The sequence below is a fragment of the Boleophthalmus pectinirostris genome, unplaced genomic scaffold (assembly GCF_026225935.1).
Source record: "Boleophthalmus pectinirostris isolate CB_2022bp ecotype Guang Dong unplaced genomic scaffold, ASM2622593v1 HiC_scaffold_1, whole genome shotgun sequence".
In the NCBI taxonomy this organism is placed as follows: Eukaryota; Metazoa; Chordata; class Actinopteri; order Gobiiformes; family Gobiidae; genus Boleophthalmus; species Boleophthalmus pectinirostris.
This window is the reverse complement of record NW_026570970.1, coordinates 39,958,302-39,983,532: the sequence shown is the minus strand read 5'-3', so window position 1 is coordinate 39,983,532 and position 25,231 is coordinate 39,958,302. Positions and strand designations below refer to the sequence as shown.

At 43.5% G+C, this 25,231-nt stretch overlaps 1 protein-coding gene across 1 annotated transcript in view; it reads right to left on the bottom strand.

Annotated features, from left to right (window-relative positions):
* xpo4 (exportin 4) overlaps positions 1-25,231 on the bottom strand; it is a 56,394-nt gene that overhangs the window by 11,847 nt on the left and 19,316 nt on the right. The window contains 7 exon segments of the mRNA XM_055147859.1: positions 620-779; positions 1,340-1,517; positions 4,195-4,340; positions 8,029-8,171; positions 10,283-10,459; positions 18,648-18,822; positions 20,338-20,495. Of these exon segments, the coding sequence (XP_055003834.1) occupies positions 620-779; positions 1,340-1,517; positions 4,195-4,340; positions 8,029-8,171; positions 10,283-10,459; positions 18,648-18,822; positions 20,338-20,495 (1,137 nt within the window).

Genomic DNA, 25,231 nt, shown 5'->3' with positions numbered 1-25,231 from the left:
TGAAATTTGGGAAATAATTTTTGTTTCATGTTGCATACATGGTCTGTTTAAAACGTATGTATGAACCAAAAATGGTACAGAAAAAAGGTCAACAGTTTCATAAACTAGAGTACATATGTATCTGTTCAATACATTTTTATATCAGATGCATTAACTTGAATTTTTGGCCTTGCTGTTTACTTCTGCTTGACCAGGCCCACATCAAAGTACATGTTAGTGCCACATGAATAATCTAGCACTCTGAGGAGCTCAGGGACTGGCCTCCTGCTGGTGCCCAGAGTCACGACTAAACACAGGGAGTCAGAATTTCAGATTCATGCAGCTAAAACCTGGAACAGTCTTCCTGAACATCTGAGACAGGCCTCTGCTTTGACTCTGTTTAAATCCAGGCGCAAAACCGTTGTTTTGCTGTGCATATGACTGAAAGGTTTTCATTTCGCTCTTGTCCAAGTCCGGATCGAGTCTGCAGTTACGTGATCGGATAGGGACAACCCTTATTTTAATGTATTTCTTATTCTGTAAAGCACTTTGAATTACTTTGTGTACAAATTGTGCTATACAAATAAACTTGCCTTGCCAGTGACTAATTGACTTGAAGATTACAGGCCTACAGCTCTACCTGCTTGTACAGCTTCTCATCCAGCAGCAGGTAGCTCTTGGTCCAACGGCGGAGGAACCACATGATGTCCTTCCCCATCTGAGGACTGAGCAGCTCTGTCAGACTAGCTCTGGTGGCCCGGGACTCCACTTCAGAAGTGCGCAGCACTGCAGACAGCAGCCTGCCACAACAAAACCATATACTTGTGTCAACATGAGGCTCAAATATTCTGTTACACTGTAAAAAAAGCTGCCCCCAGGAGCTAGTCTGAACTGTAGAAACACACCCATCACAGTCTGTGCACACTTCTTTGCCTAGCCGTAATCTGAACCATGTCTTGATACTAGAGTTCGGATGGTCTGGGGTCTTTTGGGATGCAGAGCAGCTTTGAGCATGTCTCTTTCTGGTGCTACTTAACATCTCCACAAAGGGCTGACAGCTTCCCATGTATGCTGAACGCAGCCATCAGTCCCCTCTTTTTCGAGAGAGAGAGAGTGAGGGTAGCACAAGTGCTTTTGGTGCAGGAGATACATGTACTACACTTAAGGTTATTAGCACATAAAGCTTTCTCAAACAAATCATAAAAGCAACTTAACACAACCCAAGTTGTCTGATCAAGTTCACAGGCTTAGGTTGGGTTGGGTTACGTCTGGTAGGGCTGGGTAGGGGCTATGCAGGGAAGAATTCTCATCTATGTGAGGTTTGGACAGTACCTGCACAAGCCTAGTGGAGGAAACTCACCTGATCACACAGTCTGTGCGGTGGAAGCCTGGGATGGACGAGGCCTTTTCACCCGGAGAGCCCAAGATCTGCAGTGTGGTGTTGATGTCCACCTCTGTGGCATGTTTGATGGAGAAGTCCATGACCTCAGAGGGGATGACAGGAGTCTCGCCCTGAGGGTCGTCCGCCAGAACATACCCTGAAAACACAGCTTTAATCTTTATAAAATAATCTTTAATAAACACTAAAGCACAGCAACACTATCCACAAGAGAGTCACCAGGGAGAGCACTGTAAGGATAAACATTATTGGCCAAATGCCTATTTCAGCTCCCACATCCACACCCCAAAATTCAGCCAATATTGTGTTGGAAGTTTGTAATATACTAGTCTATCACAAATAATTAGAATATCTAAACACCTGCAAAGGTTTCCCGAGCCTTTAAATGGTCTCTCAGTCTGGGTCACTGACACCCTCCACAAGGAGGATAAGCCACAAAAGGTCATTGTTAAAGAAGCTGGTAGTTCAGAGTGCTGTATCCAATCAGATTCAGAGAAACTGGAATAGATGAAAAAAGTGTGTAAGGAAAAGGAGCACCAGCCAAAGGGACGACCACAGCCCTGAGAGGATTCTCAAGAAAAATGCACTCAAGAATATGGGGGAGCTTCATAAGGAGGACTGAGACTTTAGTCCACTAAGCACAGACAAAGCCTCTATGGAGAGAGAGACATGTCAGAAGAGTCTTACCAGGGCTGTGGAGAAAAACAACTGGACTGTTGCTCATTGGTCCAAAGTCTCTTTTCAGATAAAAGTACATTTTGCATATTTTTTGGAAATCAAGGTCCCAGAGTTTGGAGGAAGAATGGAGAAGCACAGATTCCACGTTGTTTGAAGTCCAGTGTGAAGTTTCCACAGTCAGTGATGATTTGGTCTGCCATGTCATCTGCTGCTGTTGCTCCACTGTGTTTTGTGAAGTCCACAGTCAACACATCTACCAGGACATTTCAGAGCACTTCATGCTTCCTTCTGCTGACAAACTTTATGGAGATGCTCATTTCATTTTTCAGCACTTGGCACCTGCTCACACAGCCAAAGGTACCAAAAGATGGCTCACTGACCACGGTGTTACTCTGCCTGACTGGCCTGCAAACTCACCTGACCTGAACCCCATGCAGAATCTCTGAGGTTTTGTCAAGAGGAAGATGAGAGACACTAGAACCAATAATGCAGATGACCTGAAGTCCACTATCAAAGCAACCTGGGCTTCCAGTCCACCTGAGCAGACCCACAGGGTGATCTCCTCCATGCCACGGCGCACTGATGCAGTAATTAGTATTGAGTGTGTAGAAATGAACATACTTTTCAGAAGCTTGACATTTCTGTTTAAGTAATATTCAAATTTTCTGAGACACAGAATTTTGTTTTTTTCATTATCTGTAAAAGCCACAATCATAAAAATTTAAGAAACAAACTCTCTCTCTGTGTGTGTCATGTGTCTATATAATATATGGGTTTGACTTTCTGAAATTAGAGACAAAAAATATAGAACTTTATCATGATATTCTAATTATTTGTGATAGACTAGTATTACGTTTAAGGCTCCATCAACATATTTTAAATATTTAGGGACCACACATAGGGTGAAAGTTCACAGTCAAAGCAGAAGAGCAACACATTCAGATAATTGAATGTCAAAGAATGGCACTTGGGTGAGCTAAAAGCTTACATATGAGGCCTCCTGAACATGTGTGCAGGTTATTAGACAGATCACCACTGCACTTTAGCTTCTCATCAACCATAAACTAGAATCCTGGACTTGTCATTTGAAAAGACCTGCAGAGCTCAGTGCTCTCTGGGGCTCACGGCTTGAGCTCCGAGCCATAGCTGCAGACAAGGGGAGGATACTCAGTGCTATCTACAAACATTATTCAAATCCCTGGCTTCCCGTGTCTTCTCTACTATTCTTGAGGTGCACACATCATACACAATTACCACTCATATACAGATGTGGACAAAATTGTTGGTACCCCTCTGATAATGAAAGAAAAATCAACAATGGAATAATAATGGAATAATAATGAAATAACTTGAAACTGAGAAAAGCAATAATAAATAAATAAATAAAAAATCCTGAAAAATAACCAATGAAAATCAGACACTGTTTTTTGAATTGTTGTTCAACACAATTATTTAAAAAACAAACTAATGAAACTGGCCTGGAAAAAGATGATAGTACCCCTAGAAAAGATTGTAAATAGTTGGACAATAGGGACATGTTAAACATAGGTGTGTCTCTAATCTGCATCACAGGTGTCAACCACACTGCAGCGGTCATCCATTTACGCACACCTACACTGCTTACTTTCTACCATGTTATAACATTTTTCCCTCATCAAAAATATGCCTGAAGAGATTTTAGATGTCATCCATGCATGTTTGAGTAATCCAGTGACCTCTCCCGGGCCCTATATGAACCTCCTTATGGTTAGCTCTAAGATTATGTGCAATGCTCAGCCTACAAGGCTATATCATGCATGTTACCACACGACAATTCTTTACAAATATACAAAAACATACATAACTGCATTACAACTTGACAAACCTAATGTGATTGTGTCTTGAAAGGGGAGTGCAAAGGGATATGCTCTAAATATGTTATATGTTACAAATTAATACCCCATAGTACCCCAAGTAAAATACTCCCTCTTTAAAAACAATATATGTGTGACCTATAGGCTTTACGTAAGATTTGAGTCTTTTGAATATATGTATTGAATATATGTATATACCTAAATCTTTGAAATATCCGTGTTTATTTTTGGACAAATCACACCTTTGATTTGACTCCCAACATGACAATTGCGCTGAGTGCTGACCTGAGACAAGGATGAGCCAGTGGATGTCTTCATATAGGTCATCCAGGACTTTGCGGTCAACTGTTCCCAAGTCTGAAGAGGCCATGAGGTGCTGCTGTGTCCTCTGTAGCTGGCCATGGAGCCGAGTCACACGCTCCTCCAACAGGCTGCGAACACATACACACACACACAAAACCTGCTGAAAAGGGGGTGTACCTGGTGAGAAGGGAGCTGTACTTGCTGATGTATACCTGCCAAGGGTGGGGTATATCCGCTGAGGAGGGGGGAATATACTTAGTCTCAGACAAACTTTATTGATCCACAAGGGAAATGATTGGACACAGCAGCTCACACATCACAGTATAATATAATAATTATTTTATTATATTATACTGTGTAATTATAAATGTTTATGTACAAGTAAAATAAAATATAGAAACACAGTAATACAAGGAGTGCAAAGATGAAATAGTGACAGACAGGACATAGGACTATCTGCTAATGGTGAGTTGTGGTAGAGCTGAATATAGACCTGGTAGGAAGGGGTATATACCTGCTGAGGAGAGGATATCTACTTAGTGAGGAGGGGTATATACTGTACCTGGTGAGGAGACGGGTATATACAGACATGGACAAAATTGTTGATACCCCTCTGGTAATGAAAGAAAGCAATGGTCACTGAAATAATATGAAACTGAGTAAAGTAATAATATAAATGATCTGAAAAATAACCAATGAAAATCAGACACTGCTTTTGAAATGTTGTTCAACAGAATTATTTAAAAAACAAACAATTGAAACTGGCCTGGATAAAAATGATGGTACCCCTAGAAAAGATTGTAAATAGTTGAACAATAGGGACATGTTAAACTTCGGTGTGTCTCTAATCTGCATCACAGGTTCTTCAAACTTGTCCTCAGTCAGTCTGTCTGTTTAAAGGGGACATGTGTCATTGTGCTGTTTGGAGACATGATGGAGACAACACTGAACATGGACCAGAGAAAGAGAAGTGTCAGGAGACTAGAAAGAAAATGATAGACAAGGAGGTTAAAGATAAAAACAATGAGACCATCTCCAAGCAGCTTGATGTTCCTGTAATTACAGTTACACATGTTCTTCACAAGTTTAAGGTCCACAGGACTGAAGCCAACCTCCCTGGACGCAGCTGCAATAGGAAAACTGTTACATTAAAGAGATGGATCATACGAATGGAACCAAAGAGCCCAGAACAACCTCCAAACAAATGAAATGTGAACTTGAAGGGCAAAGTACATCAGTGTCAGATCACACCATCCATCACTGTTTGAGCCAAAGTGGACTTCATGTGAGGACACCACTGTTGAGAGCAAATCAAGTCACAAAGCTTCTGGGAGAATGTTCTTTGGACAGATGAGACAAAAATGGAGCTCTGTGGCAAGACACATCAGCTCTATGTTCACACATGCAAAAATGAAGCAGATGAAGAAAAGAACACTGTCCCTACTGTGAAACATGAAGGAGGCTTGGTTTTGTTCTGGGGCTGTTTTGCTGCATCTGGCACAGGGTGTCATGAATTTGGGCAAAGTACATTGAAATCTCAATACTATCAAGGTATTTTGGAACAAAATGTGTTGCCTAGTGTCAGAAAGCTCGGTCTCAGTCATAGGTCATGGGTTTTCCAACAGGACAATGACCCAAAACACACAGCTAAAAACACAGAAGAATGACTAAGAACAAAACATTGGATTTTTCTGGAGTGTTCTTCTGAGCCCTGTATCTCAATTGTATTGAACATCTGTGAAATGAGCTGAAACATGCTGTCTGGAGAAGCAACCCTTCAAACCTGAGACAACTAGAGCAGTTTGCTCACATGGAGTGGGTCAAAATACCAGTTGACCAAAGCAGAAGTCTCATTGACAATTACAGAAACCGTTTGATTGCAGTTTGCCTAAAAACTTGTGCAACAAAATATTACGTTAAGGGAACCATCATTTTTGTCCAGGCCAGTTTCATTATTTTGTTTTTTCTAATAATTCTGTTGAACCACATGTGAAAAGCAATGTTTGATTTTTGTTGGACAATTTTCCATAAATTTTAATTTATTATTGCTTTTATCAGTTTTGAGTTATTTCAGGGATTGTTGATTTTTCTTTCATTGCCAGAGGGGTACCAACTATTTTCTCCACGTCTGTACCTCTTGAGGAGGGTACAGTCCCTGACAAAAGTCTTGTCACTTATCCATTTTGTAGAAACAAAAGCTTATAACCTGACTTTAAATTAATCAATTGGTTTTAGAAATGTCTCATATGAAAGCTAAAACCCTCCCAAATTATGCTCAATATACTAAAATAAATTTGCTTCACTGAAGAAAGATTGATCATTTAATGAACACAGAAAGGTCAGATTTTGGCAAGACAAAAGTCTTGTGGCCTTGTCATATGATGCACCCAATCCTAGATTACAGCCTCACCTGTGATCAGTTACTGATCAATCAATTAGTGGGTGTGTATAAAAAGAACCCCAGCACACCAGACCTTCACATCAACTGCAACTTGACCTCTGACAACATGCCTAAGATCCACCCTAAGACCAAAACGTTAATTATCAAGAGGCTGAAGACCAGATCCACTGCTGAGGTGGTGACACCTTCAACGTGTCTCAGCGTCAAGTACAAAGAATAAGAAAAAGATCTGAAATGACTGGGGATGTTTTTGACAAGCCCAGGTCCGGCAGACCCCGCAAGACAACTGCTCGGGAGGACCATTTGTTGATTCGAAAATCCAAGGCCAGCCCCTTTTCCACTGCAGCAGACTCCACCAGGCCTGGTCACCTCAAGTCCCTGTGTCAACCACAACAGTTTGTAGAATTCTGTCTCGAAATGGCCTCCATGGTCGAATCAGTGCACAGAAACCAGCACTAAACAAAAGGCAATTAAAAAAATGTGTGGCATTTGCCAAGGCCCACAGCCTGCTAAAAGGATGGACACTGGAAAAGTGGCAGAAGGTGGATTTCTCAGATGAATCCTCGGTTGAATTACATCACAGCCGCCACAAATATTGCAGGAGACCTACTGGAGCCGCATGGATCCAAGATTCACCCAGAAAACAGTTAAGTTTGGTGGCGGAAAAATCCTGGTCTGGGGTTACATCCAGTATGGGGGTGTGCGAGACATTTGCAGGGTGGAAGGCAATATCAATAGCCTCAAATATCAAGAAGTATTAGCTCCTCTTACATTCCCAACCATAAAAGGGGTCAAATTTTGCAGCAGGATGGTGCTCCATCACATACTTCTATCTCTACATCAAAGTTCCTCAAGGCGAAGCAGATCTAGGTGCTCCAGGACTGACCAGCCCAGTCACCAGACATGAACATCATTGAGCATGTCTGGGGTAGAATGAAAGAGGAAGCATGGAAGGCAAAACCAAAGAATCTTGATGAACTCTGGGAGGCATGTAAGACGCTTTCTTTGCTATTCCTGATGACTTCATCAACAAATTGTATGAATCATTGTCAAACCGCATGGATGTAGTCCTTCAAGCTCATGGAAGTCATACAAGATATTAAATATGGATCTCACAGCACCACTACTTAATTCACTGACGTTATGCAACATATTTTTGTATTTGAAGTAAATTATTTGTTCAATTTTCTGTAGGCGACAAGACTTTTGTCTTGCCAAAATCTGACCTTTCTGTGTTCATTAAATGATCAATCTTTCTTCAGTGAAGCAAATTTATTTTAGTATATTGAGCATAATTTGGGAGGGTTTTAGCTTTCATATGAGACATTTCTAAAACCAATTGATTAATTTAAAGTCAGGTTATAAGCTTTTGTTTCTACAAAATGGATAAGACTTTTGTCAGGGACTGTATATACCTGGTTAGGAGGGGGATGCAGTGGTCCGCCGCTACACGGCCCATCATGCCGATGCTGCACAGCTGGCCCGAGAAGAGCTCGCGGTCGTCCTCCTGGAGCTCGTTGATCTCCTCTTCATCGTGTGAGGCTATGCCGTTTGCAGACTGGGGAGTAGCACAATTCATAATATATCACATTCGGAAGTACAGTAACATTGAGCTAACAGTTCAATTTCAATGCTAAGGAATAGACTTTATATGATACCTGCTCAAATGAGTATCTAGTTTTGATATTATAATAAACTGCTAAAAAATATATATGAAAATATCAGATCTCAATGTACAAAAATATGCTGGATAGCTATAAAAAATGAACAAAAGGAAATTTTCAGCCTACAGAGGGCTTCATTTTGTAGACACCCTGAAAAACAAAGTAAAATAATGATCAGGCAGGCTAATCCATTTTGCCATAATTTAATTTCTGCAATTCAAAATGCTCAATATTTTGTGTAGCCCCCCACATGCTTGTCTGCATGTTTGACAACATCGTGGCTTGCTCCTAAAGAGACGACGGATAATGTCTTGGGGGATGTCCTCCCAGATCTGTGTAAGGGCATCACTGAGCTCCTGTAGAGTTTGAGGAGCAACCTGACGACGTTTGAAGGACCCAGACATAATCTCCCAGAGATGTTCTATCGGGTTTAAGTCAGGTGATCTTGAGGGCCGTTTGGTTGTATCAATCCCTTCATCCTCCAGGTTCTGTCTGCAGACGCTTGCCACATGAGGTAGGGGAATTTTGTACATCAAGAGGAACCCTGCATCTACTGCACCAGTGTAGAGTCTGACTATGGGTTCAAGGATTTCATCCCTATACCTAATAGCAGTCAGACTGCCGTTTGCAAGCCAGTCTGTGTGTCCCTCCATGGATCTGCCTCCCCAGACTATCACTGACCAGTTTTCTTTGTCTTCTCCAGACTCTTTCACATCTATCAACTCTGGTGTCGTCTAGCAAATGCCAATGGAGCTCCATGGTGCTGCGCGCTGAGCACAGGGCCCACTATAGGACGTGGGGCCCTTAAGCCACCCTCATGAAGTCTGTTTGCAATTGTTTGGGCAGAAACATTCACATCAGTGGCCTGCTGGGGGTCATTCTGTAGAACATGGTTCCAGATGTGGGTCCTGTTCATGGGTTGAGGACTTTCTACAGCTCTGTCCAGCTCTTCTAGAGGAACTGCCTATCTCCTGAAGCCTCCATGTTCTGGACATTGTGCTGGAGACACATTAAATCTTCTTGCAACAGTGCATCCAGATGTATCATCCTGGAGAAGTTGGACAATCTGTGCATCTGTAGGGTTCAGGAATGACCTCATACTCCCAGTAGTGATGATCACTGAAGCCAAAGCAGCACTCGAGGAAAAGCCAAAAAAGACCAAGAGGGAGAAACTTGAAATGACCTCCACATGTAAAACCAGTCCTGTTTTAGGGTTTGTCTCATGTTACTGCTCTAGTGTCACCTGTTCTTCATTTCCATTAAAAGAGGAGCATCTCTTTGTTATTTTTGTTTGTATAGGTATCCAACAGACTATTTTTTCACATTGAGATCTGATGTGTTTTCAAAGTGTTAATTTCACAGGGTCCCCAATTGGTATGGGGAAATATTGAAAATGTATGACTGAATAGTGTGAAACAAAGCTTAACACTCCTGTTGACTGGTCAGTATTCGATCTTATTATATACCCCCATATGACTTGTTTCTACAGCAGTTGTGTATTGGCCGTGTTGTGTTTGAAGGGCCCATATTACGGCATTTTCTCATCTATGTTATAATGTTGTTTCTTCATTAAAAACATATCAGGAGTTGTGTTTCGTTTCATTCGTCTTCACATATTTAACAGACAAACCCTGTAGATTTAGGCCGAGTCCTTCTCTCAAACTGTTCCACCTTGTGATGTCATGTGGAAATACCGGAAGTGCTCCACTGTGTTTTTAAAATCCATACACCTTCATCATTTCAGCCATGGAATTAACTATCTCTACTGAACAAAAAGTATATGGCAACTACCACATCACCAGTTGGAACAGAGCATTTTGAGTTTTGGAGATAATAATAATAATAATAAATAAAACACTAAATTGTGTGAAAACAAAACATGAAATAAAACACAACTCCAGGTATGTTTTCAAGAGGTAACAAAATTATAACATGGTAAAAAGTTCAGTCAGTTTTGTATAATATATAAGCAGTGATGATTGGCACGTGTGGCTGAGGGTCTCACCATGTTGCGGGTGCCATCAGGTGCAGCCAGGTGGCACTGGATGTAGGCATTGAATACCTGCACAGCAGGCTGGTCCAAGCAACCCCGAGGAAAGTGCTGCTCGTCCCGCACCAGAGTGAGCCAGGAGTCTAGCAGGCGTTCGTATGCCTCCATGTACACCATGTCATCTTTGTCTAACTGCACATACACACACAGAGCCAGAGGAGCATTATTTTGAAAGTAGGGATCCACTGATTCAGCTTTTTCAGCTCCAGTACAGATACTTAGGCTTTCAGTATCTGCCAATACCAATATTAACCAATACCAGTGTGGGGAGGTAGAATGGCCCTTTCCCCCCCAAAAAACAGTTATATATCAGAATTTGATTAATTCTGTAATAAGTTATTTATCCTGCAACTAACTACAGAACAGCTTTGTAGGAATAAAATTCAAACATTATGAGAAGTCCTAAGCCTACATCAGGCAGTAAATAATCTTATTACATCAAATTAAGGGTCTAAACAAGATACTGGCTGAAGTGATAACAAGAGGCCGATATTCGATCCAGCCAAATTTCGTGGATAGGCCCTTATGTCCAATACCAGTATTGGTACAGCCCTAGTTATAAGTTTATATTGAATACAGGTTCTGTTGCCATGGAAAATTCAACAGTCATCTTGTGAGCAGCGCAAGATGATGAAACTAAAAAACAGGGCCATTCATTGGTTAAAGTGCTTAAATGGGCACATAATGGTGTATTTATGGTCCAAATAATGATTTGGGTCTAAACCAGATCTAAACCATGTCTACAACAGGACTATTCTAACTAGGGCTGGAACTGCACTACACAAATGCTCGACCTGTTCTACACCCAGGACAAACCCAAAGGAGGCCAAAAATATGGATTAAAATGACTAGAAATTCAGCAAATATGTAAGCTGTTGTGGCCATACCAGCTTGTCAAAGCCTGATCCTGTCAGATCTCAGAAGCTCAGAGGCCTCACATGGTTAGTACTTGGATGGGAGACACTGGGAAAATCAGGTGCCACAGGGGGGCACCTGCCACAAAAACTATCGTTGTGTCCTTAGGCAAGGCACTTCACCCACATTGTCTAGTATGAAAGTGGTGTGAGTGTGAGTGATGGTGGTGGTCAGAGGGGCATAGATTAGCAGCCTTGCTTCCATCAGCCTGTCCCAGGTTCAGTCCTGGCGATTGGCTTTGGGGTTGTAGCATGTATAGAACTATAATCCACAAATGACACGGTGTAGGTTCAATCCTGGTTTAGTCCTGGACTACTGGGCTGTCGAACTAATGAGCTGACCCTGATTTATCATGGGCACGGGTATGTAACTGGTGGAATGTTAACGGGTCCAGGAGCGTGTGGATTTACCCTTGACATAATCTCAGGTTAACGGGCAGGTGTGGTGTTGTACTGCGCGGGTGCAGGCGAGTGCGGGTCTCCAAAAATGGACCCGTGCAGGACTCTGATTCAGTGAGATCAACAAGGGATGATAGCGGGTGCACGTGAAGCCACATTCACCGAACATAGAGAGACACACTTTCAAAATAACACCATTGCAAAAATATGTTGTTTTCCTCTCCTTTGTCTAATTTGCTGTTGGACAAATTATGTTAAATGCAATACATATTTTTGATCAACCCTCTTTAATCATGTTTTGTCATGTTTAAGCCTCAACTCATCTGTAAGAGCCCTAATGCCACAGACACAATAAGCCAACAGCAGAAGAATCCCAGGAAACCCTGACTATTTTCTGATCTCTGGTATGTTGTTTTATCATCAAAATCATACTTGGAGCAGTGTTTTTCTCCATACACCTGCTCAAGATCATTTTAGCTGTGACATAGTCAGTATCTACTGAACAAAACCTAAAAGGAGCTGTTAACTTGAAAACTACCACTACATGGCATCACAAGGTGGAACAAAACAACTCCTGGGGCCATATCTTGCCCCCAGTCTTAGCACTTAGCGCAAGTGTGGGGCGTGAAGTTCTAAACAGGAGGTGTGCCGTGCCTGAATATCAGGTGGAGCGGAGCAGATTGAGGGCAGGTGTGGCACGTTTAGTGAATTGCCAGAAAATAAATATCAAACGAGTTCACTGAAAAACAACATGTAACATGCTTAAGGCTTCTTTTATTTGGAAATCTATTAGGATGATAAATGCTTAACATTCATAACATGTTCGTGTGCTGTGCAGAAGTCGTCCGGATGCCCTCCCACAGCAGAGCACAGCCCCTCGCCCGCTCCCTGTATCGACTTAGCTCTGCTCTGTAGTTTGGTTTGGTCTGGATCTGTACAAAAGCTGCTCATTCACATGAGACTGTTTACAGCAACGTCCTAAAGTCCGTTTTTTTACTCTGTCTGTGGTCCTAATGCTGCGGTGTTGATTTCCTCACATTCTCGCGGCCAGACTCAGTGTGCGCATTCACTGACAGCTCTGGGCTGTGACAGTGGAGCAGAAGCATGTATCATATCTGTGTGCAAAGCTGTAACATCAGAAACATTTATATGACAATAAACGTAGATTATTCCATAATCCGCAAGACATCCACCTGTGTGGGACCAAATGCACTGGACACCTGTTAGATGGGAATGTAAGCGGTCAGTGGCAGCAGAGGTAGACACTTGTACCTCAGGTGAGTCCGTGGGAGCATCCGTGGGAGTGGACTGCGGGACAGAGGGAGAGGGAGTGGGAAAGCAGCGGGTCTGCTGTGGTATGGGAGCACATGAGAGACACTGGTCTTAAATGAACGCAGAGGAAACTATAAAAGGCTGATGTGTGCGTGCGTGCACGGGCTTACAGCGGTGCACGTGCATGCAGAGCATTCGGAACACAACCAGTCAGTTCTGTCATGGTCCACACAAAATTCTATATTCCTGGTGCCTCTGCTGGTGTGGACTTGTATCGCGGGGCTCCGGAGATGTTTTATATTCACATATATAACTTTTCCCCCACTCCGCTGTGCTGCGTGATAATGAGGCAAAGACTGCAGACTTTACCCACACTGGCAGTGCTTTTAAATGCCACAGCGCTCATAAATTGGTTCAGATGCTGTCACCATATATGTACCTGTACCGTACCACTCCAGCCTCCAGCAGAGATGTACAGCCCAACCTGGACATGCCCACTTGCGCTGGGGGAAAGACACAGCCCCAGGTATGTTTTCATTGAGGCATTATAATATGGCTTAAAGTTCACAAGAGTCAATTTTGTGTAATATAGGACTTTTTAGTTTCATTTCCTTTAATTAAAATTGAAAAAGCAACTTTGTTGCAACTGTGAAAAATAATGCATCAGATATAGCTGAAAAAAACTGAGGTATAAAAACTGCAATAAACTGTAATGGCTTGAAATTACGTATTAGTTCAGAAGCCCCACATGATGAGTTACACACAAGAGGCCAGTTAGTCCTCACGTGGGCCCACCACCCGCGGGAGGAGCCATATGGGGCTGGTGCGGAGAGATCTGTGCGGCAGTCGACGGCGGGGGCCTCGACGACCGGATCTCCGGACATGGAGACTATCTCTGGGGACATGGAATGTCACCTCGCTGGGGGGGGAAGGAGCCTGAGCTTGTGCGGGAGGTTGAGCGTTACCGACTAGATATAGTCGGCCTCACCTCCACGCACAGTTTGGGCTCTGGAACCCAACTCCTTGAGAGGGGCTGGACTCTCCATTTCTCTGGCGTTGGCCACGGGGAGCGGCGGCGGGCTGGTGTGGGCCTGCTCATTGCCCCACAGCTCAGCCGCTGTGTGTTGGAGTTCACCCCGGTGAACGAGAGGGTCGCGTCCCTGCGCCTTCGGGTCGGGGACAGGTCTCTCACTGTGGTGTCGGCCTACGGGCCAAACAGCAGTGCAGAGTACCCGGCCTTCTTGGAGTCCTTGGGAGGGGTACTAGACAGTGCACCGACCGGGGACTGACCGGGTTGTTCTCCTGGGGGACTTCAACGCCCACGTGGGCAACGACAGTGACACTTGGAGAGGGGTGATTGGGAGGAACGGCCTCCCTGATCTGAACCCGAGTGGTGTTTTGTTATTGGACTTCTGTGCTAGTCACGGTTTGTCCATAACGAACACCATGTTCGAGCACAAGGGTGTCCATAAGTGCACGTGGCACCAGGACACCCTAGGCCGGAGGTCGATGATCGACTTTGTAGTCGTGTCATCTGATCTCCGGCCGCGTGTCTTGGACATTCGGGTGAAGAGAGGGGCTGAGCTGTCAACTGATCACCACTTGGTTGTGAGTTGGGTTCGCTGGTGGAGGAGGAAGCTGGAAAGACCTGGCAGGCCCAAGCGTGTAGTGAGGGTCTGTTGGGAACGTCTGGCGGAGCCCTCTGTCAGAGGGACCTTCAACTCGCACCTCCGGGAGGACTTCTCCTGGATTCCGGGGGAGGCTGGAGATATGGAGTCCGAGTGGGCTTCATTCTAGGCCTCTATTGTCGATGCAGCTGCCCGGAGCTGTGAGCGTAAGGTCTGTGGTGCCTGTCGCTGCGGCAATCCCCAAACCCGGTGGTGGACACCGGAAGTAAGGGTTGCCGTCAAGCTGAAGGAGGAGTCCTATCGGGCCTTGCTGGCTTGGGGGACTCCTGAAGCAGCTGACGGGTACCAGCGGGCCAAGCGTGCTGCAGCCCGTGCGGTTGCGTAGGCAAAAACTCTGAGCTGGGAGGAGTTCGGGGAGGCCATGGAAAAGGACTATCGGACGGCCTCAAAGAGATTCTGGCAAACCGTCCAGCCCCTCAGGAGGGGGAAGCAGTTCTTCGCCAACTCTGTTTACAGTGCGGGGGGAGAGCTGTTGACCTCGACTGGGGACGTTGTCCGGCGGTGGAAGGAATACTTTGAGGATCTCCTCAATCCCACCGTCACGTCTTCTGAGGAGGAGGCCGAGGCTGGGGACTCGGAGGCGGACTCATCCATCACCCTGGCTGAAGTCACTGAGGTGGTTGGAAAGCTCCTTGGTGGCAAGGCTCCGGGGTTGGATGAGATCCGTCCTGAGTACCTTAAGTCTCTGGATGTTGTGGGGTTGTCTTGGCTGACACACCTCTTCAACATTGCGTGGTGGTCGGGGACAGTACCTCTGGACTGGCAAACCGGGGTGGTGGTCCCTCTGTATAAGAAGGGGGACCGGAGGGTGTGCTCCAACTATAGGGGAATCACACTCCTCAGCCTTCCCGGTAAGGTCTATGCCAGGGTACTGGAGAGGAGAATCCGGCTGATAGTCGAACCTCAGATCCAGGAAGAGCAGTGTGGTTTTCGTCCTGGCCGTGGAACACTGGACCAGCTCTACACTCTCCATCGGGTGCTCGAGGGTTCATGGGAGTTTGCCCAACCAGGCCACATGTGCTTTGTGGACTTGGAGAAGGCATTCGACCGTGTCCCTCGTGGTGTCCTGTGGGGGGTGCTCTGGGAGTATGGGGTCCGGGGCCCTTTGCTAAGGGCTGTCCGGTCCCTGTATGACCGGAGCAGGAGCTGTGTTCGCATTGCCGGCAGTAAGTCAGACCTGTTCCCGGTGCATGTTGGACTCCGCCAGGGCTGCCCTTTGTCACCGGTTCTGTTCATTGTGTTTATGGACAGAATTTCTAGGCGCAGTCAGGGGCCGGAGGGGGTCCGGTTTGAGGACCTCTGCTGTTTGCGGATGATGTTGTCCTGTTGGCTTCATCGAACCAGGACCTGCAATGTGCACTGGGGCGGTTTGCAGCCGAGTGTGAAGTAGCTGGGATGAAGATCAGCTCTTCTAAGTCTGAGGCCATGGTTCTCGACCGGAAAAAGGTGGCTTGCCCTCTCCGGGTGGGTGGGGAGTCTTTGCCTCAAGTGGAGGGGTTCAAGTATCTCGGGGTCTTGTTCACGAGTGAGGGAAGGACGGAATGTGAGATTGACAGGCAGATCGGTGAAGCGTCTGCAGTGATGCAGTCGCTGTATCGGACCGTTGTGGTGAAGAGGGAGCTGAGCCGAAAGGCGAAGCTCTCGATTTACCGGTCAGTCTTCGTTCCTACTCTCACCTATGGTCATGAGCTCTGGGTAGTGACCGAAAGGACGAGATTGCGGATACAAGCGCTTGAAATGGGTTTCCTCCGCAGGGTGGCTGGGCGCTCCCTTAGAGATAGGGTGAGGAGCTCAGTCACACGGGAGGAGCTCGGAGTAGAGTCGCTGCTCCTCCACGTCGAGAGGAGCCAGTTGAGGTGGCTCGGGCATCTGTTCCGGATGCCTCCTGGGCGCCTCCCTCGGGAGGTGTTCCGGGCATGTCCCACCGGTAGGAGGCTCCGGGGAAGACCCAGGACACGCTGGAGGGACTATGTCTCTCGGTTTGCGTGGGAACGCCTCGGGGTCCCCCCGGAGGAGCTGGAGGATGTGTCTGGGGTGAAGGAAGTCTGGGAGTCCCTGCTTAGGCTGCTGACCCCGTGACCCGGCCCCGGATAAGCGGACGAAAATGGATGGATGGATGGCTTGAAATTATGAACAAAATATTTTTTGCTTGTATTTTTGTCTAAATATTTATTGTGTTTGTGTCTTGTAGCACAAAGGGCTGTCCTTATTAACTGTCTCAGGATAATACACAATCAGTGTGTTTACATTTAACGCTGCAGTCTAATGTGAAGAATCCCTCAGTCGTCCAGGTAGAATCCATGGCGAGGAGAAAATTCAGTTTGTCGAGTGGACAAAAGTTAGTTAGTTTGTTAGGCCTAACTAACAAAACAAACTGTAAACAAGTGTGTGTGTTAGTTTCAGTTAGTTAGCTCCTCCCTACAGATATAAGGAAGTGTCCTCCAGCGTCTGACCAGAACTGAAGAAGCAGCTTGGATGAGCTGCAAAACATCTTCAACCAAACTAACTTTTGTCCAGTCGACAAATTGAATTTTCTCCTTGCCACTGCAGTCCAATCTGGCCATAACCAGCTTGTCAAAGCCTGATCTCATCAGATCTCAGAAGCTCAGCAGGTTAGTATTTGGATGGGAGACCACTGGGAATTCCAGGTGCCACAAGTACCACTGTCGTTGTGTCACCCACATTGCCTAGTATGAAAGTGGTGTGTAAGTGATGGTGGTGGTCAGAGGGGCCGATGGCACAGTTCAGCAGCCTCGCTTCCCTGAGTCTGCCAAAGGGCAGCTGTGGCTACAGTAGTAGTTTACCACCACTGAGTGTTGAGTGAATGAACAATGAACTGTAAAGCGCTATGGATATTTTGAAAGGCACGATATATAAATGCAATGAATAATTAATAAAAATAAATAAATAAATAATTAATCAAATCATGCTATGAGCAGACTAGGAGAGGCATTCAACTGCCAGGCAAATATTACACGAGTTTAGACTTGTACTCACTCATTTTAGATCAGCACAAATTATGGCCTGTCCTCTTCAGACTGTTTTGTTGAAAGCAAAAGTAAAACTACTTGCTTGGGATGTGTTGAATTTGGAAGCAGAGCAACATGTGAACAGAATCTCTGAGCACATCTACAATCCAAATGCTCAACAGTCACAAGCGGTCTCTTATCTACAGGATGTTTGTAAATAGTGATGTCTGATGACTTTGTAAAATAATCTGATTACAGACTATTAATAGGCCTAAAAGCAATTACATTAATTATTTAAAAAAAAGTAAGAGTAGCAGAATTCATTGAAATAAAACAGGAAATTGACAGGATGGAAAGTAATTCTTACACTAATAAAAATCATTATATTATAGCGTAAAGGCCCATCTCTAAACATAGTGCTTCATTCAGGGGTGTCCAAACAATAGCCTGGGGACAGGATGGGGCCCTCAGACCAATTTTTGGTCTGGCCCTGAGGCGTGAGGCTGTATTGTCATTTAGATGTCAAATTTAAGTATTTGTAAGCATGGTTAAACAGGGGGTATTTTATGCACAAAACATATTTAAATCACCATGTTACACTCACTTTAATTTTTTATGCTCTGATTCAAACCTCCCTTTGCTATCTTGGCCCCCTGTGCTCCCTCCGTCACTCCCCTTTCAGAGCTTACCTGGTCAGCCAGAACCACACAAGGACACGTGCTACATATTAGTGTCTGTGGTTGGATCATCAAAAATTTGGACAGAGATTTTTCATGCTCTATGGTCTGGTTCCAGTCACTTCTGGATTCAAGCAAAATGTAGAAGGGATTGGCTGGTCAGGCCACTTCAGAGCAACACAATCCTAACACAATCAGCGTACATTCTGCTAATGAAGCTACTGCACGTCGCATCAGGTACGTTTTGTACAGTTTTGTATCATGCTTTTGTATTTTTATGAAGAAATATATCTACAAAGTGCAATCATGTAATAAATAGTCTGGAAAAACAACAGATCAAGAGCATCCTCTAACCTGTGTGTGTAAACCTAGTGAGTGCTTCAGAAAATGTCCCCACGCACCGTTTCCTCCAGGGCAGCGCTGCGTCCAAATGAGCAGGTGAGCAGAGTGAGGCAGTTGATGAAGGAGGAGAAGAGGTCGGGTGGAAGTGCGGTGAGCGTGCTGCGAGGGAACATGCTGATCAGGTTAGACACGATATTAGCGATGCCCATGGCCTCCGAGTCCTCCATCTCCATCCTGTAAGCACCACACACATCAACAACAGAGAAAATCTGTTGCCAGACTAAGACCACACTGCAGGTTTCTCCATTTTTGTTTGATGGCAATGTTAATACATCAGAGTTTTATATCAGTCCTTTTAGTATCCTTTTAGTCTAATTCAGTTCTAAGCAAAAATTTCTCATGAGTTTTAAGCCATTTTATAATGCGGTTACACCATCAAAAACATGCCTGGAATTGTGTTTTGATTCAATCACACACAAACACATCACGTTTTGATATTAGTTACAACTCCAGGAAGCTGTAGCTTTTAAGTTAACAGCTCCTTTCACCTTTGGTTTAGTAGAGATTGACTATACCAGGGCTGAAATCATCCAAAGATTCTAGTGAAGATGTATGGAGCACTTCTTGTATTACCACATAACATCACAAGGTGGAACAGAGTTTTAAGAGAACTTTAAATATACAGGGTGATGAGGAAAACAACATTATAACGGAGATCAGAAAATAGTGTAATATGGACCCTTTAAAGAAAGAGAAAATTTGCTCTTTAAGAAGGTTGTATTTAACTTTTGGATGGACTTATGTTTAGTGGCAAAACTAAATCCGTTTTACATCATAACCATAGCAATTTGCCCTGTTTTACACACCATCCATTCTCTTTTGTTTGTAACAGGCGACGTTGTGGAGTTATAAAACAGTGCTTCCAGAGCCTCTAAGCCACCCCCATAAATGAGGCGTGCACGGGTGCTGTGCTGCGCTGGTGCTGCCCGGCTGCACATAGCTGTCCAGTGAGGCCATAGGAAAACCAGTCTGAAAATAGGAGATTACAGCGCAGATCCCATTGGTCACAATCACACATGTTATTTATACCTGAGCCTTCATGCAGCAAACCACACACACTCATTCACACAAGTTACTCTCATGTATTTGAGAGAAAAAGACCAGCAATCCCTTGGACAGCAGTCTACAGCAGGCGCGTTTTAACTGATCCAGCAACTTTGGATTTTGAGTTGCATTTTTTTGCTCATACTGTCATTAATGATGTGTTAATATTAAACTAATTGTATTTACAATTGTATGTATCGCAGACTAGTTATTAGTGTTGTCACGAATTTGATACTAAGGAATAGACTCGATACACAATACCAATTCCAATACCACAATAATTAAAAATGCTCTTTAGAGAATAAAATGTGATTTTCAACATCAAATGGTAGTACTTTCTTATATGTTACTATATGGTCTATCTGTGTAGTTCCTCAGTCATCCAGGTAGATTCCACAGTGTGCATATAGTATGTGCTCTTAAACTTTTCCGATACAGCTCAAGATAATTTTAAAGCTATTCAGAAAAGGTTCATTTCTGTCCACAAATGAGTATGTCATTTCATTAATGGTTTAGTATTGATTAGTATACGATTTTCAATACTTTTGACAACCTAACAAGTTCGTATTTGTCTTTAGCTTTAATAGAAAGCCCTGCAGTTACAGAAGTTGTCTGGAGTGTGTGGTGCAGTTTAGGGACACTAACCCATTGATCATGCCGAGCAGCCCCTCCACCATATGCCCCAAGTAGGACACTTGGGCACTTTCATCGGGGAAGATGGGCCCGTGCATGGAGGCCAGCTGGGCCAGGCACTGTAGCGACTCCTGAGCCATGTCCGAGTCTTCACGGACCTTCTTATGCACCTGAGGACAGCAAAGATAACAGAGGGATGTGAGAAACCTCATCCAGATGCATTTAAATCTGATTACTAAGCAGGGCAATTTAAACCAAAAACATATTTTTACGAATTAGCAATTGTTTAATACTTAAACTTATTGTGGTGAACTATGTCTGAAATTGCATAAAATAAAATAAAATGTTACCTCACCAAAACTATAGCTGGAGTAGTGTTTTGTTTCATTCACACATTTCTGAGAAACACTTCATTATTACTTGGCTACATCTCCAAAGCTCAAAATGCTCTGTTCCACATTGTTGTGATGTCATGAAGGGATAGTTAACAGCACTTTTTACCTTTATTTCAGTAATGGCAATTTCAGGGCTGAAATTATCCAAATGGCTCAGGTGAAGGTGTATAGAGTTTAAACTCACAGCGAAGTTCTGCCTGTATTATCACATGACATCACAAGATGGAATGAGTTTTTTCCTCAGAGAAGAACTCTGCTTACATATGCAGGGTTTGTGTTAAACATGGATGTTTTTAATGAGGAAACTTTACACAATAGATCTAAAAATAGCATCATATCAGCCCTCAAGAAATATGGCACCCCTGGTTAGGCGGAAATAAGATGCAGTAAAAAGTCTTAATGTGTTGCTTTTAGCTTCAGATTCTGCTCAGAATGAAAGGTAGAAAAAAGATGTTAAAAGACAGGAGGATTTAAGGGGCTGTGCTGTGAGCAACTCAGGCACATGTCAGGGTCTGTGGCCACACGGTGTTTTATCATGTGACGCAGATGTCTCAATCTTAAACAACTAAATGCTCAATTTTGGATTTTAGCTTTCCTGTAGCTACCACCATGGACAGGTGGAGAAACATTTTGCTTTCAAAATATGGGCAATCTCTTTTTTTAGATCACAATTTTGGAGTGCAAGTTCATTCATTCGTTTATCTTTATTAACCCAGGTTATATTTGCAAATGAGAACCCGTTCTCAAACATTTGACCCAGTTAAATAAAGGCTACAAAATTTTAAATATAAATTTTTTTAAATGTTATTGCTTTGCCAGGAATTTTCCATTGTATGGTATCAAAATGTATTCATCTCCCGAGAAAGCATATACAGTCAGACTGTCAAACTGTCATGGGCAAGACCGTTCACAATAAGGATGCATCTTAAGGTACATTTCAGGCCCACGACTCCATGGAGACAAGCACCCAACCCAAAAAGTTACATAGTGCACTTTTAAATAGAAAATCTAACATGCTCACTGGAGGCAGTGGTTTTAGGCATTGCACATATGTGGCTGTACCACCTCGGCATTATGGGTTTGCTCCCTGGTTTCCGAATATCTCTTTATCCTCTCTGTGTCCATCTTTATTTTAGCCTTCAGCTGTCCTGTCCAATAAGCAAGAAAATTCTAATTAAATAATCTAACAAAGTTACAGTACTTACAGTCTACGAACAAAGTGATCCAAATGTCCAAGAATGTGACAACTAACACACCAGGTCGATAGAACAGATCACAGCCATCTCTCTAAAGCACCAGGCGATTCAAGAGGGCTCTGTGTCACCATCTCCTGGAGTGAACACCATTCCAAACTCATCGCAAATCATTCCCATTCAAAAGAGACTGGACCACTACTGTCCACATCCTCTGGTGAGAGTGACTTCTACACAGTTAAAGACTAGTCCAGTAGAGGCAGCACCTCCAGGTCTCCACAGAGATGCTGCTGTTGTTGTGGTCTTGAAGATGCAAAATCACTCAGGACAATAATGAGAGATGGGCCTGCTTCAGGTGTGCTCTCAAATCCAGACTGGTCTAAGCTGGTCCAGACTGGCCCAAGCCGGTCCAGGAGAACTCCACTGCCCTGGTCAGCTGCACAGGTTTGATCAGTTCGATAGCTTCCTTGCTCTGTATTTCATCTTGTAGCTCAGAATGGACGCTTGAAGGAAGAAAAGAGCGATCTGCGGAACATGAGATCCTCTTCAGGAACAGGGCAGATATGGGGCAGATACGGGGCACATACAGGGCAGATACGGGGCAGATTCGAGGCAGAGATGGGGAGGGATCCGTTGGTGGTGCAAAGCCAAAGAGGTGCGTTGCTATGAAAAAGCAGCTGGCCAATGCTGAGTGCCACCTCAGATATGTCAGAGTGACTATAGTTAGAGGGGTTTGTGTGGCGGGCGGACAGGGGCGGACAGGGACAGACAGGGGGCGACAGGGCGAGTGTACCTTTAAACATTTCAACTATGTGCGTTTCTTCTGCCGCACATGTCCGCTCACCAACATGGGCGAAGGCTGTCAGGAATGGCATCTATGGAATGGCTCTTGGTGATCATTTTTATCCAGTTATTATTTTAGAATTATTTTTAGATTAAAGCATGTGACGTCATAGGCTCACATGGCCAGCATAAGACTTGAATATCAGTTTATTTTTGTAGGGCCTAACATCACAACTAGCACTACAGTCAACTAAAGAGATTCTTGGTTGACTAAAGACATGTTCTGCAGACTGATTAGCCTATTAAAATGGGGGCGTGGCAAAAGCGCTCAGAACTATTATATCTCTATGCATCTGACCCAAAGTGCAGGCTCTCCTTGCCGCTGTACCATACTACACTTGCTCAGGAGTTCATACAAAAACACCTATTTATGCTAGGGATGGGCGATATGTCAGTTCCAGTATCAGTATCTGCCAATACGATGCAGTTACTGTGATATCGATACTTAATACTGATATTCGATGCAGATATTTTTTCCGCTGCCCTATTCCCTGTGATCCCTTTTTGAGTCAAAATCGAAATAGAAGAGTGTTTATGTCTGTATGTTTATGGAATAAATTATCTTGTAATCCAGATAAATACATTTTGAGTGTGGAAAAACCTCCATCTAAATATGAGACGGTCCAACCACAGCTGCTCATTTGTAGTACGTGTCCCTCAAATGCAGAAGACATCTCCTCTTCAAAATGCTCATCTTATTCAGAACTAAATATACAACTTTTACTAAAAATAATAGCTTGGTGCTTTGACTGTTGATTCTGTAAAAATCTGCACTGTTTCTCAGTCCTTTATGTAATTTTTTTTCTCCTTCTTAATGTGTAAGCAGCCATGTTTATTTTCAACACAAATGGAGCATGGGTCTCTCTGATTGGTTAATCCACCTGTCAAACACACCATGTGAAATCAGGGAGACAGGTCACAGCTCCAGAGCCACTTGTCTTTGTAAAGTTGTTTCAAAGCATGTGGTTCTTGCTGCACGGGTAAATAGAAATCCTTATCTAAATAAAACGATAAATTGACTAACGCAAATTTTACTCAACTAAGACTCCATCAATCAATAAACTGACCAAAGCACTAAAGGCCTGCAGCCTATTCCCAACAGCATATGCCCGACTTTCACAAAATTGTTGATTTAACAACGGAAAGTTAGGAAATCAATCAGTCATTAGTCAATAAAGGACAAACCAACCTAACCTACTTCAGAATAGTACTGACCAGAGGTAGGTAGTACTCAAGTTAGTTACATTTACTCAGTTACATTTTCTTGAATAACTTTTTAAAAGAAATAGACCTTTTTCACAACAGGCGGAAGTGCCGCGATGTACGGTAAACGTAACTTTCGGTTAATGCTTTTCTATGTCAAAATATCTGTGAAAATGTCTGACGTATTTTCCAGCATCTTCATAAATCTGCTCCATCACAAATCTTCATCCAACAAGGTCCACAAAAGACATTCTGTCTGAAGATTTTATCCACAACTATCAAGGAAAAAAAGACGAAAGCTTAAAGAAGAACAACAACGGTGCATTAGTGAACTACTGCTGAGCAAAACTAATGTTATGTTGATGAGGTGGAAGATATGACAATAATACTGTTCACTGTGGTATTGAACAGTGTCACCTTCAATACTGTCTGTAAAAAATTCCACTCTGGAATGCGCAAAGCTTATATTTAACACTGCAACCAATCATTTACTCATTTGACAGATTTGACCTATATTTTGCTGAAATAACTTTTAATTTGAATGAACAACTACCCTAGTCCACAAAATCTGCAAACATCTAAGCTCTGCTGCAGAAAAGTTACTCTCTTTTTAACACGGGCACTTGGAACAATGTACAGGACATATGGAGCGATGTGGACCTCGTGGAGCTGGACTAGATTCTGACTTTATGAACTTGTGTGTCATGTATACATACTAGCTTTGATGTACTGTTTAGATGTTATTTTCTTCATGTCTGTGAAGGACAAAAGGGCAGTTACTTGGACAGGACAGAGTCATAAACTGCACAAGTGCATAGAGAAATGGAATGCTTTCTGCCGCTCGATCGTATTGTATGTGCACATACATATGTGCGTCTACAGTGGACAATTACCTTAATTTCTGTTAAAATGCAATCATACAGTCAGAGCCCTGCCACAGGCCCATGCTGTATCTGATAGTTGAAAATACAACGCTGTCCCACAAATCCAAATTCAGGTTCTGTTTAAATCCATGTGTGATGTGCTCTTTGGTTTAGCTTTAAACGTAAGAATTTGTGTTAATATCAGTTTGAGTTGTCCTTCCAAGCAAATTTTTATCATTTTAAATACATTTTTTTGGAAAAATCATGTACCTTCATCAACAGTTCAAAGATGGAATAACACAAGATATGATGAAATACATCCGTTTATTGACATGATTTGCAGGTCTTTGAAATTTGGGAAATAATTTTTGTTCCATGTTTCATACATGGTCTGTTTAAAACGGATGTA